At 50.2% G+C, this 14161-nt stretch overlaps 1 protein-coding gene across 1 annotated transcript in view; it reads left to right on the forward strand.

Moving 5' to 3' along the window:
- Cdhr3 (cadherin related family member 3) overlaps positions 1–14161 on the forward strand; it is a 119428-nt gene that overhangs the window by 85770 nt on the left and 19497 nt on the right. Inside the window, exons 5-8 of the mRNA XM_010634050.1 lie at positions 4239–4333; positions 5179–5283; positions 8777–8928; positions 11475–11664. Coding sequence (XP_010632352.1) covers positions 4239–4333; positions 5179–5283; positions 8777–8928; positions 11475–11664 — 542 coding nt within the window. The remainder of the gene's footprint in view (positions 1–4238; positions 4334–5178; positions 5284–8776; positions 8929–11474; positions 11665–14161) is intronic.

Raw genomic sequence — 14161 nt, forward strand, 5'->3', positions numbered from 1 at the left:
TTTTTTTTTTTTTTTTTTTTTAGCTGTGCTGTGGTTCTGATCCATTCAAAGTGTTCAACTTTCACAGTCATTTCGAGTTTGAGGAAGAGCCGGAAGTCACACTCGGTGTCAGATCCGGTGGCCCAGTAATGCTTTTATGAACCTGCTCTTTGGTTGGATGGCACTTGGCAGCAGCATTCACCATATTTTTGATCATACCTTGTAAAGACACTGGCGGAAGGGAACTTCCTGAACTCTTCAAAAGTGGCCGGAACGATGGGATGCATGTTCAAAGTGAGGGGAGTATTCTGAGGAGGATTCGTGGCAATGAGTCTTTCACTGCGATGACTTTTCTTGGTTTAAACAATCACTATTTTTTCAGTCACCCCTGTAGGCCTATCAAGTCCTGGCTGGATCCGACTGTTCAGGTCCATTACACAGCCCCTAATTCCAGCTGAGAGAGGAAAACGAGGCTTTCCTGGGCCCTTCCTCGCTGCTCATCCCTTCCGCCCTAGCATCTGCCACCATGGCGCTCCTCGGGAGTCACACAGGCACCTTACTGTGGAGAGAATGCTCAGGAAAGGGAAAAATGGTGCGACTGGACACGTGTCACTGCCACTGGCCGTGCGTACTCTGGGAAGGACCTCTCAGACAGATGGGGACCAGGGTCTCTGGGTCAGCGCAGCTGAGGAGGACAGGAAGGGCAGCCACGGGACCACATTAGATATCATTTCATTCATATAGCTTCGAGATACACATGATAATACTGATATTTTGCATTTGTCTGCCTGGTGTCTCTCCTTGAAAACCTTCAAAGACCCACTGAGCTCATCCACAGCCTTGGCAGGAGCCAGGGTAAGGGCCGGGGTAAGAGCGGCCTTTGGTGGGTAGTTCTTAGTGGTAGGTTTTCTTCTTCCAAGCCTTCCTTCCCTCCTTCCCCCGCCTGGCACCTCTGAGCTGGGATGGGGGTGGACTAGCAGACAAGAGAGAGAGGAGTCAACTTTTTAAAATAGGCGTCTTAGAGGAAGGTATGTATTAGAAATGTGGCATTTGATTCATAACTCTCCATGGCCCTGCTAGAGGATCATGTGGAGAGCGGTGGGTCTCCGGGGAGGCTTTGGCCATGGGCTCTGTGGTTCATAGAGTCCTTGGTGCTCCCTGGACTCGGGAAGCATCAGGTCCTTCCCTCCTCCTGGAAACTTGGCCTGCGTTGTTGGCAAGAAGAGAAGAGGCTGAATTATCTTTTCTTGGTACTGGGGATTGAACTCAGAGCCTTTGCTTTGAGCTACATCCCCAGCCCTTCTTTATTTTTGATATTGAGACAGGGTCTCACTAAACTGATAAACTGCCCAGACTGAGCTCAAACTTGCCATCCTCCTGCCTCAGCCTCCCAGAGTGCTGAGATTACATACAGACACACCTTCTCAGGAGGCTGAATTCTTGTTGCTTATTTGCCCTTCAGACCTGAAAGTGTCTGATGGCTGCAAATCCAGCAGGGGTTGAATCACTGGCTTGCGACTCCCACTGCATTGGGGAGCACCTGGAGGTGGCAGAAAGCAGCACATCCGGGTCCCTAGGGGTGGTGACATTTCAGGAAACTGGGTCAGCTGCTTCTTGCCTTCCCCTCTTCCTAACGGTGAAGCACACTGAGGAGAGACTGAGGCTGGACAGGGATCTCCGCGGCTTCCCAGGGCAGCTGTGTACAGCAGCAGCCGAAGCTGTGAGGGGCTGTGGAAGGGACCAGCGCAGGAAAGGCCGATCCCTGGCGGGAAGGAGAGAGCAGAGCTTGTCGACAGGCCGCGTTTGTTAACCGAATTGATCTGGTTACTTGGGACTTTTCTTAGCCAGCGCTGGGGCAGAGAGGGGCGGCAGTCGCTTTTCATTTCATTTCATTTCTGTTTTCCAAGAATGAATATCAAGGGAGCAGCTTTGATTAAGCAAGGCTTTAAAAGGGGGGAGAGAACGCCGGATCTTACAGAGAGCCTAGAGTCGCTGGCGAATGGCCACATAACACAATATTTCTAGTCTGTGGATATTATCTCCCTTCTAAGTACTAAGCTGCCATTCCCACGAACAAAGCATGAAGGTTCAGGGAAATAAGAAGTTATCCTGGCGCTAATACAAAAAAAAAAAAAAAAAAAAAAAAGATTCCTGGAATCAGCTTCTTAACAGAAATTATGTCGGAAATTCTCACATCCCTGGTTCTGTGGTTCTGTCCGCCCTTTCTATCTATTGCTGCTTCTTTTCTGTTCCTTTCTTTTTTTCATAACTGATTGAGACTGTAGGCTGAACTGGAGAGGATTTCATAGCCAAGTCTAGAATTAGTACATTCAGACAGTTTTTTTTTATTTGACATGTTGGCTTTTTGTTGTTGTTTTAAGGTTTTCTAGGGTAAGAATGTTGGTGTGCGTTAGATGGGAAATCAGGAAGAAGGAAACCCCATATTCAACACTTGACAAATTTTATTGAGCATTTATTATGTGCCACAACCCATTATCTACCAATAACATAGCAGTGAATAAAACAAATCCCTTTTTTGACTGAAGATATTTCTTTCTTTTTCTTTTGTGGTGGCAGGGATTGAACCCAGGGCCTTGCCTGTGCTAGGCAAGCACTCTACCACTGGCTATGTGGAGACCGCCCCCAGAACATTACAGTCTAGCAGGGCAGTAGTAATAGTTTGCTTTTATTTTTTTTTATTTTATTTTTTTGGGGGGGTACTAGGGATTGAACTCAGGTCCTTGCGCTTGCAAGGCAGGCCACTGAACCGCTGAGCTAAATCCCCGGCCCTGTTTGCTTTTAGATTAAAACTTAAGAATACAAGGAAATGCTCAACATATAGACGCAAAGAACAGGATATTATCCTTTTGATTCAAACATCGACTTAGGATTTTGTGTATTTGCACAGGAAAGAGTAGAAGGCACTTCCTCAAAATGATGAGATTTTGCAGGTGATTTTCATTTAGTGTCTTTTTAGTACTTTCCTGCTGTTCCTGTAAAAAGTATGTTTATTGAGCCGGGGATGTAGCTCAGTGGTTCCGTCACCTGCTTTGCAGCAAGGACCAGAGTTTGATCCCCAGTACCAAAAAAAAGTTTATTAAAACTAGAAAGAGATTATTAAATAACAAATAATAAACTCTTTAGAAATGGCTTTAAAGCCTTATATTGGCCCTAAAGGAGACCTTCAATCTATCCTCTGTGCGTGTGCATACTGGGAAGTCAGCTGCAATCACATGGCCAGTCTCGGGGCTGCTGGAAACACTGGCCAGCATTTCTTTGATTCTAGAGTTCAGGGGCTATGACTGCTTACAGAATCTATGCTGATTATCTGATCCGAGATCCAAGGCCTTGAGGATAGATTATCCCTCATTCCAGCAGGAAATAATGAAACCTTCTAACCTTAACGCCACTGCACACAAATGGATCTAAGCGGTCTCAACTGTTGCTGTCACCCTTCCTGTTCTACAGCGTGCATTCTCAGTCTCCCCAGTAACTCAGAGGAGCGGCTGGGGGTGTCATCTTTAAGTGACAGGCAAGGAGGACACTTGTCCCCAGTCTTGTGGTGAGGAGAACTTGGACCTAAGTCCCCTGAACCAAAGCCATCTTGGCAGGGGACTATTAGGAGGGCTGGGTCGGGCACAAGGGAGGCCGAGGACGACAAGGACTCTTGTCATGGGAAGGGCTTTAGCAGGGCTGTATCCTTGGGATGAAACTTTAAAACAGCTCTTCTTTATTGGCTCCAAGCTGGATGCTACGGCTGCTGCACCCCATTCTCTGGTCACCCTTGTCCGTTCCCTGTCCCTTCCATGGTTTTGGTGATGCTTGTATCTATATTTTCCCCTTACCTTGTCAGCTCTTTTAAGGGCAGAGACAAAATCTCACTCACTTTGGCACGGGCCTGTGGACTAACGGGCAGTGGCCTTGTTTGCTCGGCGTCAGTGACAGCCAGGGCGTAGACTCAAAGGCCGGCATAGTCTGGAAGCTTGAGTACAGTGGTGGAGATAAGGGCCTGGCTGCAGAAGCAGGACTGGCCTGGCCAGGGCCCTTTGGGACACCAGAAGTTGGCGCAGGAGCCACTGACCAGCTTCTCAGGCTGTGGTCAGTAGAGCCACTGAGTCTGACAGCTGCCTTTGGACTTCATCCTGACTCCTCAAAAATACCCCAAGGGCTAAAAATATAAAACGAGGATGGAACAAACACATCTAGGGGAGGGCATACAGGTGTGCTGACTTAATTCTATTTCCTTCCTCGTTTTTCAGTATTCCCTGACTTCTCCCTCAAGGAGCTTCAGCATGTCTGCTAATGGCACCCTCTTCTCCACAACAGAACTGGACTTTGAAGCAGGACATAGGAGGTATCCTTGCTGTGACCATCTCTGAAGTTCGGTTTACCTGAGGGGCTGGGAAAATGTGAGGGAGCAGCCACAGGCCACCTGCAGCAAGGAGGCACTGCTGTCCTGCTGTGAGCTGGGTAGTCGTGAACCTGGGAGACAGGGCCTGCGCAGTCACTGGAAAGGTGTCTTCCCAGTCCCAAATTGTCCTCTCCAAGTAGCAAAAAGGTCAGTGAGGGAGAGGATGCTCCTGGGTCAGAAGGATGCTCAGAGCCCTGGAGGGTTTGGGAGGCGATGCTGAGAAGGGGCTGCAGAGTGCCAGGCCTGAGGAGAGACCGGGCTTGGGATGGACACTGTAGGCCATGGGTGAGCCAGGTCAGGCCTTGCACTGCACCGGGTATGAGGACGAGACAGATTACTTACAAGTTGGGAGTACATTTGCTCTTGGGAGTGGCACGGGCACTTGGCAGGGATGGTAAGGACCATGAAGAGCAGTGAGGAGTGGAGGTGGGGGTTAGGGCCAGGGCAGAGGGTGGCAGAGCAGGTCTGAGGACATCGGCACACAAACAGGGACTCTTACCTCCTGTCCCACCCTGCTCCTCTGCCTCCTAGTCTGAGGCAGGACAGCAAAATTGATTTTCTTTTTTTTAAATTCATTAAATTTATTGATACCTTTTAGGTATACAATACGATGCCATTCATCATTGGGAATTTATACCTTTACATGGTATCTCTTGGTCCTTATTCCCCGCCCCCCTGCCCTCCCTTCCACCCGTCCACCCTGCCCTATTTACAAAGACTTTGTTTCCCATTTTTGCCTTTTCTCATGTCAAAGTTGATTTCCTTGCTTGTAAATGTTTCCCTGGCAGTTTCCACCTCGTTGTGGAAGTGAGGGACAGCGGAGGCCTCAAAGCCTCCACAGAGCTCCGGGTGACCATTGTGAATGTCAATGACGAGATCCCTTTCTTCACCAGGTAGGCCGAGGGCAGGGGACATCTGGGCTGTGGGCGCCATCTTTCCAGGTCGCAGACACGTGGGTGACGAGATAGAGGGGTGCCCTTCACTCGGGCCTGGAGGAGAGACAGCAACATGAGGTCTTCAGCATCCTTAATTGGTCCTCTGGACTTCCACATCCCCGCTTTGCTCCCCACCCTCTGGCACCCCACATTCACATGCACCTTGGGGTCATGAACACAGTGGGGGAGTGCACAGGATGCCCCTGGTGTGCACCTAGCTACTGTGTGCATAGGCAATCAATGCAAGGCAGGTCCTGTGTATTAAAGTGCAATGTTAATCTCAGCAGAATCCCGCAGCCCGTTTCCTCAGTCAGGACTCCTTAAGCTCTGTCCTTGCACTGAGGAGACACCTGTCTTAACGGTGCCCAAGGCACCTGCCCGCTCCTGGAAGCTGCAGTTTCTTCCCATCCTGCTGGCCCCAGGAAGACATCCGGCTGGGTCTGCAGCCCCTGCTGGCAGCAGTAGTGAGGACAGACAGTGCCAGCCTGCGGCAGCCTGTGCACACGGGCCTGGCACCATCCCTGGCCCAAGGGAGGACCTGTGCCTGCTGTCAGTGGGGATTCAGAAGAGGATGGGAGTCTAGGCTGGCAAAGGGCCTGCCAAACAGCCTTGCTTTCTGACTCCAGAGATTCTGCCTGCCCCAGGCCCTGCTTTGGGTGCAGGAGGGAGTGAAGGAAATGAAATCAGCAGGGGATATCCTATCAACCAAAAGCCATTAGGATACAATTATTATTTGGCAATTAAAAATAAAGTTATATAAAAATTTATGAAAAATCTGTTACGCCCCAGAGCCAAGTGAGTGCTTACAAAAATATTGTAAGATTGGGTGGTATTAAGGCCACCCCACTCCCAGGCCAACCATCCTGAGAAGCTACAGTGTGAACACTGTCCGCGCCCAGCACTGTGGGTGCAATAGCAGCAATAAACTGGCACATCATGCTTTGCACCAGTGCCTGCTGCTCGGCAGCCCCAGGAAGGCACAGGGCATTTTGGGATGGTTTCTCAGGAAGCAGAGAACAGACAGATGGAGAGCCTGTGATGGCCCAGCCTAGCTTTGGCCGTCAGTCACCCCCAGAGGGAGGCAAGAGCTCATGGCTGGAGCCAAAGCCTTCTTCTACACCCTCCCGGTGCACCCTGTCTCTGAGGGGGAAAAGCCGGCTCATTGGGTTACAGAGGGAAAAGAAGTCCTTCCAGGGAAGAATTTATAAACCATCTGGTTTGTACCACATCTTCTAGAAGGCAGCAGTAGATATTAGCAGTCAGACAACACGACCTTGGCTGGCTTGAGGTGGTCCCGCAGTCAGCCTAGAACTCCTAGTTCTCCCCTTGGGTGTGAGGGATGAAGCCGTTAGCCCTCATCCCTGATGGAGAGCATGACTTGTGTGACTATGACCCGTGTGACCATCTAACTTTGTGCTGCATGGATGGTGGCAAGGGTAGGTCCGCAGGAGCCTGGAGGCGGGACACCTCCTGACTCGGCCAAGGCTGTGGAGTCCTGGGCAACCTCAGCCCTCAACCACCCACCATTTAAAAGCATCTGCTTGGGTCACAGGAGGTGCTGAACTGGGGCCCTTCATGGTTCCCTTGCTTCTGTTCCTTTCCTTCCCCTAAATCAGTGCTAGTGCTAACCATAAATCCAGAATCGGCAAAATTAAATAGTCACACCAACTCGGATATCCTGAGTTCAAGTAATGCGGAAATATTGAATGTAGAAACAACCCTTCCATGTGTCCTTATGGCTACGTGCCTGCAGTTAGTGCAACCGAAGCTCTGTTGTTGAAACCGCCTCACCATTCCGTGCCTAGGTGGTGCCGCACGGCCGTGAGCTTTGTGGGTTCAGGATGTGCACTCTGGGGGTGTGCCAGTATTAGTCAAGCGCTAATCGCAAGCACAGTGCTGGCTGCTTTTGCAGAGCACCTGGCTTTAGGTCTTTCCCCTCTCCTGCCCACTCCTGTGTTGACTCTCAGTCTTCCTCCACCTGCGCCTGGCCATGGCACGCACACCTTAGGCACCTGTTGAGTGCTCACTCAGCGCCATGGAGCCGTCCTGTCCCCCAGAGCCCCCACCCTTCCCACAGCTGGGGACATGGGGAGGCGAGTGTGGGAATGGAAGTACACAGAAGCTTGTTTCCTCTGCCTGCTTCGGCAGACCTTCGTGTTGAAAGATAGCATTCCCAGACCTGGATGTTGGGTCCCAAAGCCCAGTGCACTATAGAGATTCTCGTGTCTGCCAGGCTGACCACTGCGGCAGCCCAGAGCGGCTGGTGACCTGCGGAGCCTGCTGTTGCTGATAACCTGACGAGTCCCCTTCAAGGGGTTTAGCTCCTGCAGCAGTTGGCAAGGGCTGGAGGAGCCTTTCTCTGCCTGCCCCTGACTCTTGCCGGAAGTTCCCTTCCATCTCCCCTTCCTGTGGCCCTGCGTACCTGGTGAGGATGCTGGACAGCTGCAGAACACCGAGTCCCGACACAAGTGGAAGTTTTAGATATGAGGTGGTGGGTGCCCCACCTTAAGGAAGAGCCCTCATGAGAAGAGGCCAGTTTGAGGAACTGGGAGATAAGAGGGTAACTGGCTCTGCCCCACTGAAATGATTTTCCCTCAGCTAAAGGATTTCCTGAAGAGGCATTGTGAGCAGCAAGCCTCCTTGGTGTGTTCAAAGCTCCTCGATTCACCCAGTTGTAGAGTTAAGACTTCCATCCTATCTGTCTGACTCCGCCTTTTTTGAAGGCCCTGGAGGATGCCGGTAAGGTGATCTGGAGAGACACTGCGAGAAGTGACCCCCTGGGGGACCTGCTCTGACCCTGCCTTCTGCCAGGGAACTTGATTCCAAGTTCTAAGAAGCAGACATCATGATTAATGCCCCCTGGAAATGTGCACAAGTTCCAGGTGCCAATTCTATATTCATAGGCAAGAGAGAAAGAGAAGAAAAGGAATAAAAAGTGAGCACAGGTGCTAGAAGAGAGGAGCTTTACAATGTTTCAAGCTTCTGGTAGCACAGGTTCGGAGTCACATAGCAGACAGGAACCTGCAGCTTTGGACTTTATGTCCAGATAGATTTTTTAAAAAGAATTCAGGCAGTTTTTTTTTTTTCCACAAACACTGGAAGAAAGAGAGAAGCTAGCAGAGAGGCCGACTGTCTATTTTAAAAGCTGTCTATGTGAAGGTCGGTCTGAAATGGCACAGGCAGGCGGGCGTGCACAGAGTCACACACGGTGGCCTGCGTAAATTGTCACGGTAACAGCGCAGCACTGTCTTTGCAGCCACAGGGATGTGATCTTTGGAAACAAAAGCCAGTTGGTCACCTGCCTTTCAGCTGCTGCACTCTCCCCTCCCGAGAGCCCGCCTTGATGCAACTTGAACAGCTCAGAGCTATATTTAGCACTAACCAAAATACCCACCGCCCAGGCTGCTCCCTCCTGTGCCCCTGCGAATTAGCTGTGTCTGCTGTGTTCCAGCCCGAAGCGAGTGTACTCCATCCCGGAGGAGCTGGGTGCGGGAGCCATCGTGGCCAATGTCACAGCTGAGGACCCCGACAACGAGGGACGCTTTCCCGGCCACCTCCTGTACACCATCACAACAGTCAGCAAGTACTTTGTGATAAACCAGTGTGAGTCACACGTGACCATCTTTAAGTGCATCCTTCATTCAGCCATTTGGGTTGTTTTACACTGTTTTACCGTCTCTGTGGCCTGGGACGCATCTTTCTGTTTAGGGTCATCGCTAGGGACCAGGGGATGAATGTATGTAAAGCAGCCGGCTGGAAGTTGAGCAGTGTTGGCAGCTGTGACCCTGCCCCTTGGTAGGGGTGAAGAGATTTCTTTTCTCACCATGATTAGGTTTACGCATAGTCTGTCCGTGTCTACAAAAGGCACAGGAACAAGAAAAAGCATGCAAATTTATTTAATCTGAGTTTGATGCGACATGGGGGCCCTCCGAAAGGAAGTCTCAAAGCTGCGGGGAAAATTGGATTTCCGAGCTGAGGTTGCTGAAGAAAGTGAAGAGCCGGTGAATTACGGCTGGAGAACAAAAGGTGTCCAGTTGTGCTGGCAGTAAATCTGGGGGGTGCTTAGCAGGGCCTGTGCTGCAGATTCTGACCTTGGGAAGGCCCTTCCCTCTGGGCGTAGGTGGGGCATCTCTGGGTTGAAGCCTCAGGACCACTCCATGGGGAAAGGCAAAAATTCCCTCAAAAGTCAGGAGAAGGTTAGAGAGGCCTTCCTGCTTCTGCTCCTCTGTCAGACACCCACCGTGATGAGGGGTGGCATGCCCTGAGCGTTTTCCCTCTGAGGAAAGTCGGTACCTGAGGGAGCACGGATTCCTACGCTGAGGTATCCTGAAGGCTTCGGAAGACAGGGTCTTTTCCAGGGCTGAAACAGAAGGAAGATAAATGTTCAATTTCAAAGTCTCTAGTAGTTAAATTTTTGAAAGAAAAAAAAAAAACCAAATGAAATTTATCTTAAAGCATTTCATTTAAACCAACAGATCCAAAATATTATCATTTCAATGTGTAATCAACATCTAAAATTATGACCCAGACATTTTACATTATTTTCTTTGGCATGGAGCCTTGGAGGTGTGTTTCGTATTTTATACTTAAAGCAAGGCGGACCAACTCCATTTCAGGTGCTAAATAGCTCCAGTGTGATGCATTGGACAGGGTCCTGTAGCTCAGTCTGCCGCATTACTGGGGTTATTTGCTCGGAGAAAGAGTCTCCTTCTCTCATAGTCACTTTTATGGGAGGCTTTGGACATATCGGGTATTATGCAGAGTGACTCACTTAAGTACTCAACCCAGTACATGCCATAATCCGTGTGTGACAGAAGAGGACACCGGCTTGGGAAGAGACCTGGACAGGTTATGTGACTTGCCCAGGTTCTCACATGTGATAATGGTGAAGCAGAGATTCCATTCCAAGCCAACTAATTCCAGAGCCTAACCTCATAGCCACCATTAGACGGTCCCACCTCCATAAACCCAGTCCACCTCACCACAGAGGACATCACTTGCTATGACTGTGTGGGCGCCAGCCGTGGACAATCCCAGAAGGTGGTGTGTTCCTCACCCATTGACTGAAGGGCAAAGGATAGCTTTTCCCAGGGGAGGCTGGAAAAGGCGGTCTCTGTGTCACACCTGTGAACACCCTAGAGTGTGGGCACTGAGGGCCTCACTCTGCTGGATAGTGTAGGGAGACTTCTATTCCCTCGGTACTGCCAAATTGAAGTTTTAATACTTACATGTTGGGGGACATATTTATTAAGATGCTGGCTGCAGTTAACAGAAGCTAAGGCAAAGACAACCAACCATGGGGAAAGAAAAAAGGTAGGGATGTGCATCAACAGGATATGGGTAGCTCAGAAGAAGGACAGCTCATAAGAAGGTAGCTGATCAGGACACAGGGAGGGCGGGCCCAGTGCTGCCACAGTGAACTCAGCCTCTAGAGTTCCAGCCTTTCACCTGTGGCTCCCCTGCTGACAGGACTGATTCCTGAGTCTCCCAGTTACAGATTTTCCAACAAGACACTCCTGTGGGTCAAGCTGGAGTCTACTGCTCTCACCTGGGGCCCAACTCTGACGTGTAGGGGAGAAACATTCTAGGAAGATCAGGCCAGCTACTCCTCTGTTTCCAGTACAGGAACTGACATGAGTTTTATTTTTAAAGTGTATGTTGTCTTAGTCACTTTCCTCATCACTGAAACACAATACCTAACACCCACAACTGAAAGGAGGAGATGTTCATTGTGGCTCAGGTTTGTGGAAGGTGTGATCCACAGTCTGGTGGCCCCAAGGCACAAGGTATGGGAGGGGACAGCTGCTCGCCTCATGGCGCTCAGGAAGCAGTGTTAAGGGAGGAGCCAGGGAGGGAGATACAGGCTTCTAGGCCACACCGACAGTGACCTGCCATTAAGACCAGGCTTTACCTCGTAACAGCTAGTCCGCTATAAGCCCCCATTATTCAGTCGCCTCCTAGTAGTCCTGCCTATGGTTGCATGAGGCTTTCGGGGAGTAGCTAGATATAAACCATCCATAGGTATACAGAGGATATTCTCTGTAGGAGCTAGTCCTCATCTTAGAATGGCCTTTTCTAATTTACTCCAATACCTTTATTGATTCTTCATTTGTCTTCAAAGGGTCAAGTTCTAACCTTTGCCCTCGTAGTGACTGGTACGATCCACGTGGCCCAGAGGATAGACCGAGATGCAGGTGAATTAAGACAGAACCCCACCATTTCTCTGGAAGTCCTGGTGAGGGACAGACCCTCTGGGGGCCAGGAAAACCGCGTCCAGATAACCTTCATTGTGGAAGATGTCAACGACAACCCAGCTACCTGCAGCAAGCTCACCTTCAGGTATGCACATTTGGAAACGAGTGCTGGACGCGTCCCTCTAGGGTGGTCCTCAGCCCTTTGGCTTTCCCAGGACAGTTTGGAAGAACGGAAAAGTGATGGCACTTGGGGACGTGGCTCACTGCAATAGGTGGATTTGAACGGTCCAGTTTTGCTCACAGGCTTTCTTTTCATCCTTCTTTCCCCCTTCGCTCGCTTTCATTTTCCTTCCCCTTCGTTATTTTCCTTCTCTGCTTTCTAACTCTGTTGAGAGTTATTTTTTATTTTGCTCTGTTGGTGAAAAGTACCACAGGGACTTGTTAGGCCCTCTCTGGGCTGTGCCTTTTCTTTATTTATTGCTTCCAGCGGCAAGACGGTGCTGTTAGTTAGCAGTTATAATAGATGCCTGAGACTCGGCATTAGTAACTAGGAACTCCCAGAGAAATGTACCATCAGTAATGTGAATAAATCAAACCAAGTACTTACGGAGAACAAAACAAAGCATCTAATTCACTGTACACAACTTAATTGCATATAAACAAAAGGGAAAGATGCACATACAAGTGGGATATGAATTATTTTGTGTATTTTGACTTGGTCTTATAATCTATTCACAGTCATTTTAAAATAGAGTCCCTTGTGATCCTGGGTTAATATGCCTTCTTGGCCATAGTATTGTCTTTCTATTATTTTATCAAAAAGCCACAGGAGTAGTGACTCCCAAGTTAGCTTCATCTCTGCGATTTCCGCGCCAGCCCGTTTCTTATTCCTTGGGAGTCTGAAGGGTGGTGCTCTCGGGGAAGTGACCCTCCAGAAAGAGTGCCCGGCCTCTGCAGCCAGGCTGAAGTCACAGAAGGTCTGTGTCTCAGCTGTCTCCACGGGGAAAATCTCTTGTGTTTATCTTTGGTTTTGCAAGTTTGCTCTAGGTGACTTTGGATAGGGAGTGAAGAAATTCACAGTACGGTCATGCAAAGGATAAAGGACTCTAGACAAAGATAGTCCGTCATGAGCCATAGAAATAGAAATTCCTTTATTACGCTTATCAGTGTCTCGAGTTCCCCTAATGGACACGCCCTGCACAGAGCTGGAGAATCCTCACCAGGCCTTGAGTCAGATATGAGAACAGTTGCATCTTGTGTGGGTCATCTCCCGCATCTCCCATTCCCTTCCACCCTGCCCTGTGCCCCAGATGGTGGGTACCGGCTTACTTCCTTGCCTTACAGGGCTTCCTTGACTAGAGAGGAGCCCTGGAAGCGGGTAGAGTGAGGTCGGGGTCATTGTCACCGGGCTTTCTCCTACCCTCTGGAGGGCTCAGCTCCTACAAGGCAGCAGCGGCCTGCACACAGCACTCTGCTCTTGGATTCTGGGTCCAGGGTGGTACCATCCTCTGCTCTTTGAGAAGTCCATGTCCCCTGTGTGCGCCTTGGTAAGAATCCCTTTTCTCATCCTTTAGAATTAGCCTAATTTGCCCTCTGCTTTCTGCTAGACCCCATGAACTCAGTTGCAGCCAGGCGGTGTGTGTGACAGACTCCACTCCCCACCTCAACTTTCCCACACCTCAGTCTCCAAGATGAGTAGGGACGGTTGCCATGGGGAGCCAGGATCGTGACTTCCACACCACTGCAGACATAAATCACGCTATTAAGAAAAGCCCGGGCCCTAGAGATGGAGTGGAGATGTTTTGCAGAGTTGCACTCACCCTTTCCTTGAAAATCTCAGTCTGGGGCCAGGGATTTAGTTCAGTGGTGCTGCCGCCGGCCTTGCAAGCACAAGGACCTGAGTTTAATACCCAGTACCAAAAAGAAACACTCAGTCTGTACCAGCACTCTGGGGTGGTCCTAGTGCATCCTGGGAAATTCTCTTGGCATCTGCCCTCCTAGGCCCCGTTCTTCCCCTGCTCCCCTACCTCTCTGGCTTTTGTAGCCCAGAGTCCCCAGAGGTGACAAGGACAGTTTGCAGGCTGGGCCTCACAGGGAAGGTGGTGTTTGATTAGAGGCCAATGAAAGTAGAAGAGGGACGGTATCAGTCAGCGTTCTGAAATGGTAACAAATACCAGAGACCACCAAATTATAAGGAGAAAAGTTTGTTTTGGCTCCTGGTTTTGACGAGTCCAGTCTACCCCTGTGGTAAAGCAGCACATCATGGCGAGGAAGCAGCTGAGGTCCCACATCCCCATCAAGGGCACAGACCCATGACTGAAGGGGCCCCCACAGGTCCCTTCCTTAAAGTTCCACTGCCTCCCAGCAGCTCTGCCCTCAGGACAAAATCTTGGAGGATATTCAGCAGGAGGCTTGTAGGTGGAGCATGGGGGTCATGGAGAGACCCCCAAGTAATGTAGCGGGTAGGCTGGGTGCTCCACGAGGCAACAGGAGCCTGCACAGGAGGAGTCAGGAGGAGAGGAGGGCAGAGAGAGAGAGAGAGAGAGAGAGAGAGAGAGAGAGAGACAGAGAGAGTCAGTCCTGCAGGTCCTGTGTGTCAGAGTCAGGAGTTGGAGTGAAGCGAGGACTTAGGAGTAGCGAGG

The sequence above is a fragment of the Fukomys damarensis genome, unplaced genomic scaffold (assembly GCF_012274545.1).
Source record: "Fukomys damarensis isolate Sample0158 unplaced genomic scaffold, DMR_v1.0_HiC HiC_scaffold_4, whole genome shotgun sequence".
NCBI lineage: Eukaryota > Metazoa > Chordata > Mammalia > Rodentia > Bathyergidae > Fukomys > Fukomys damarensis.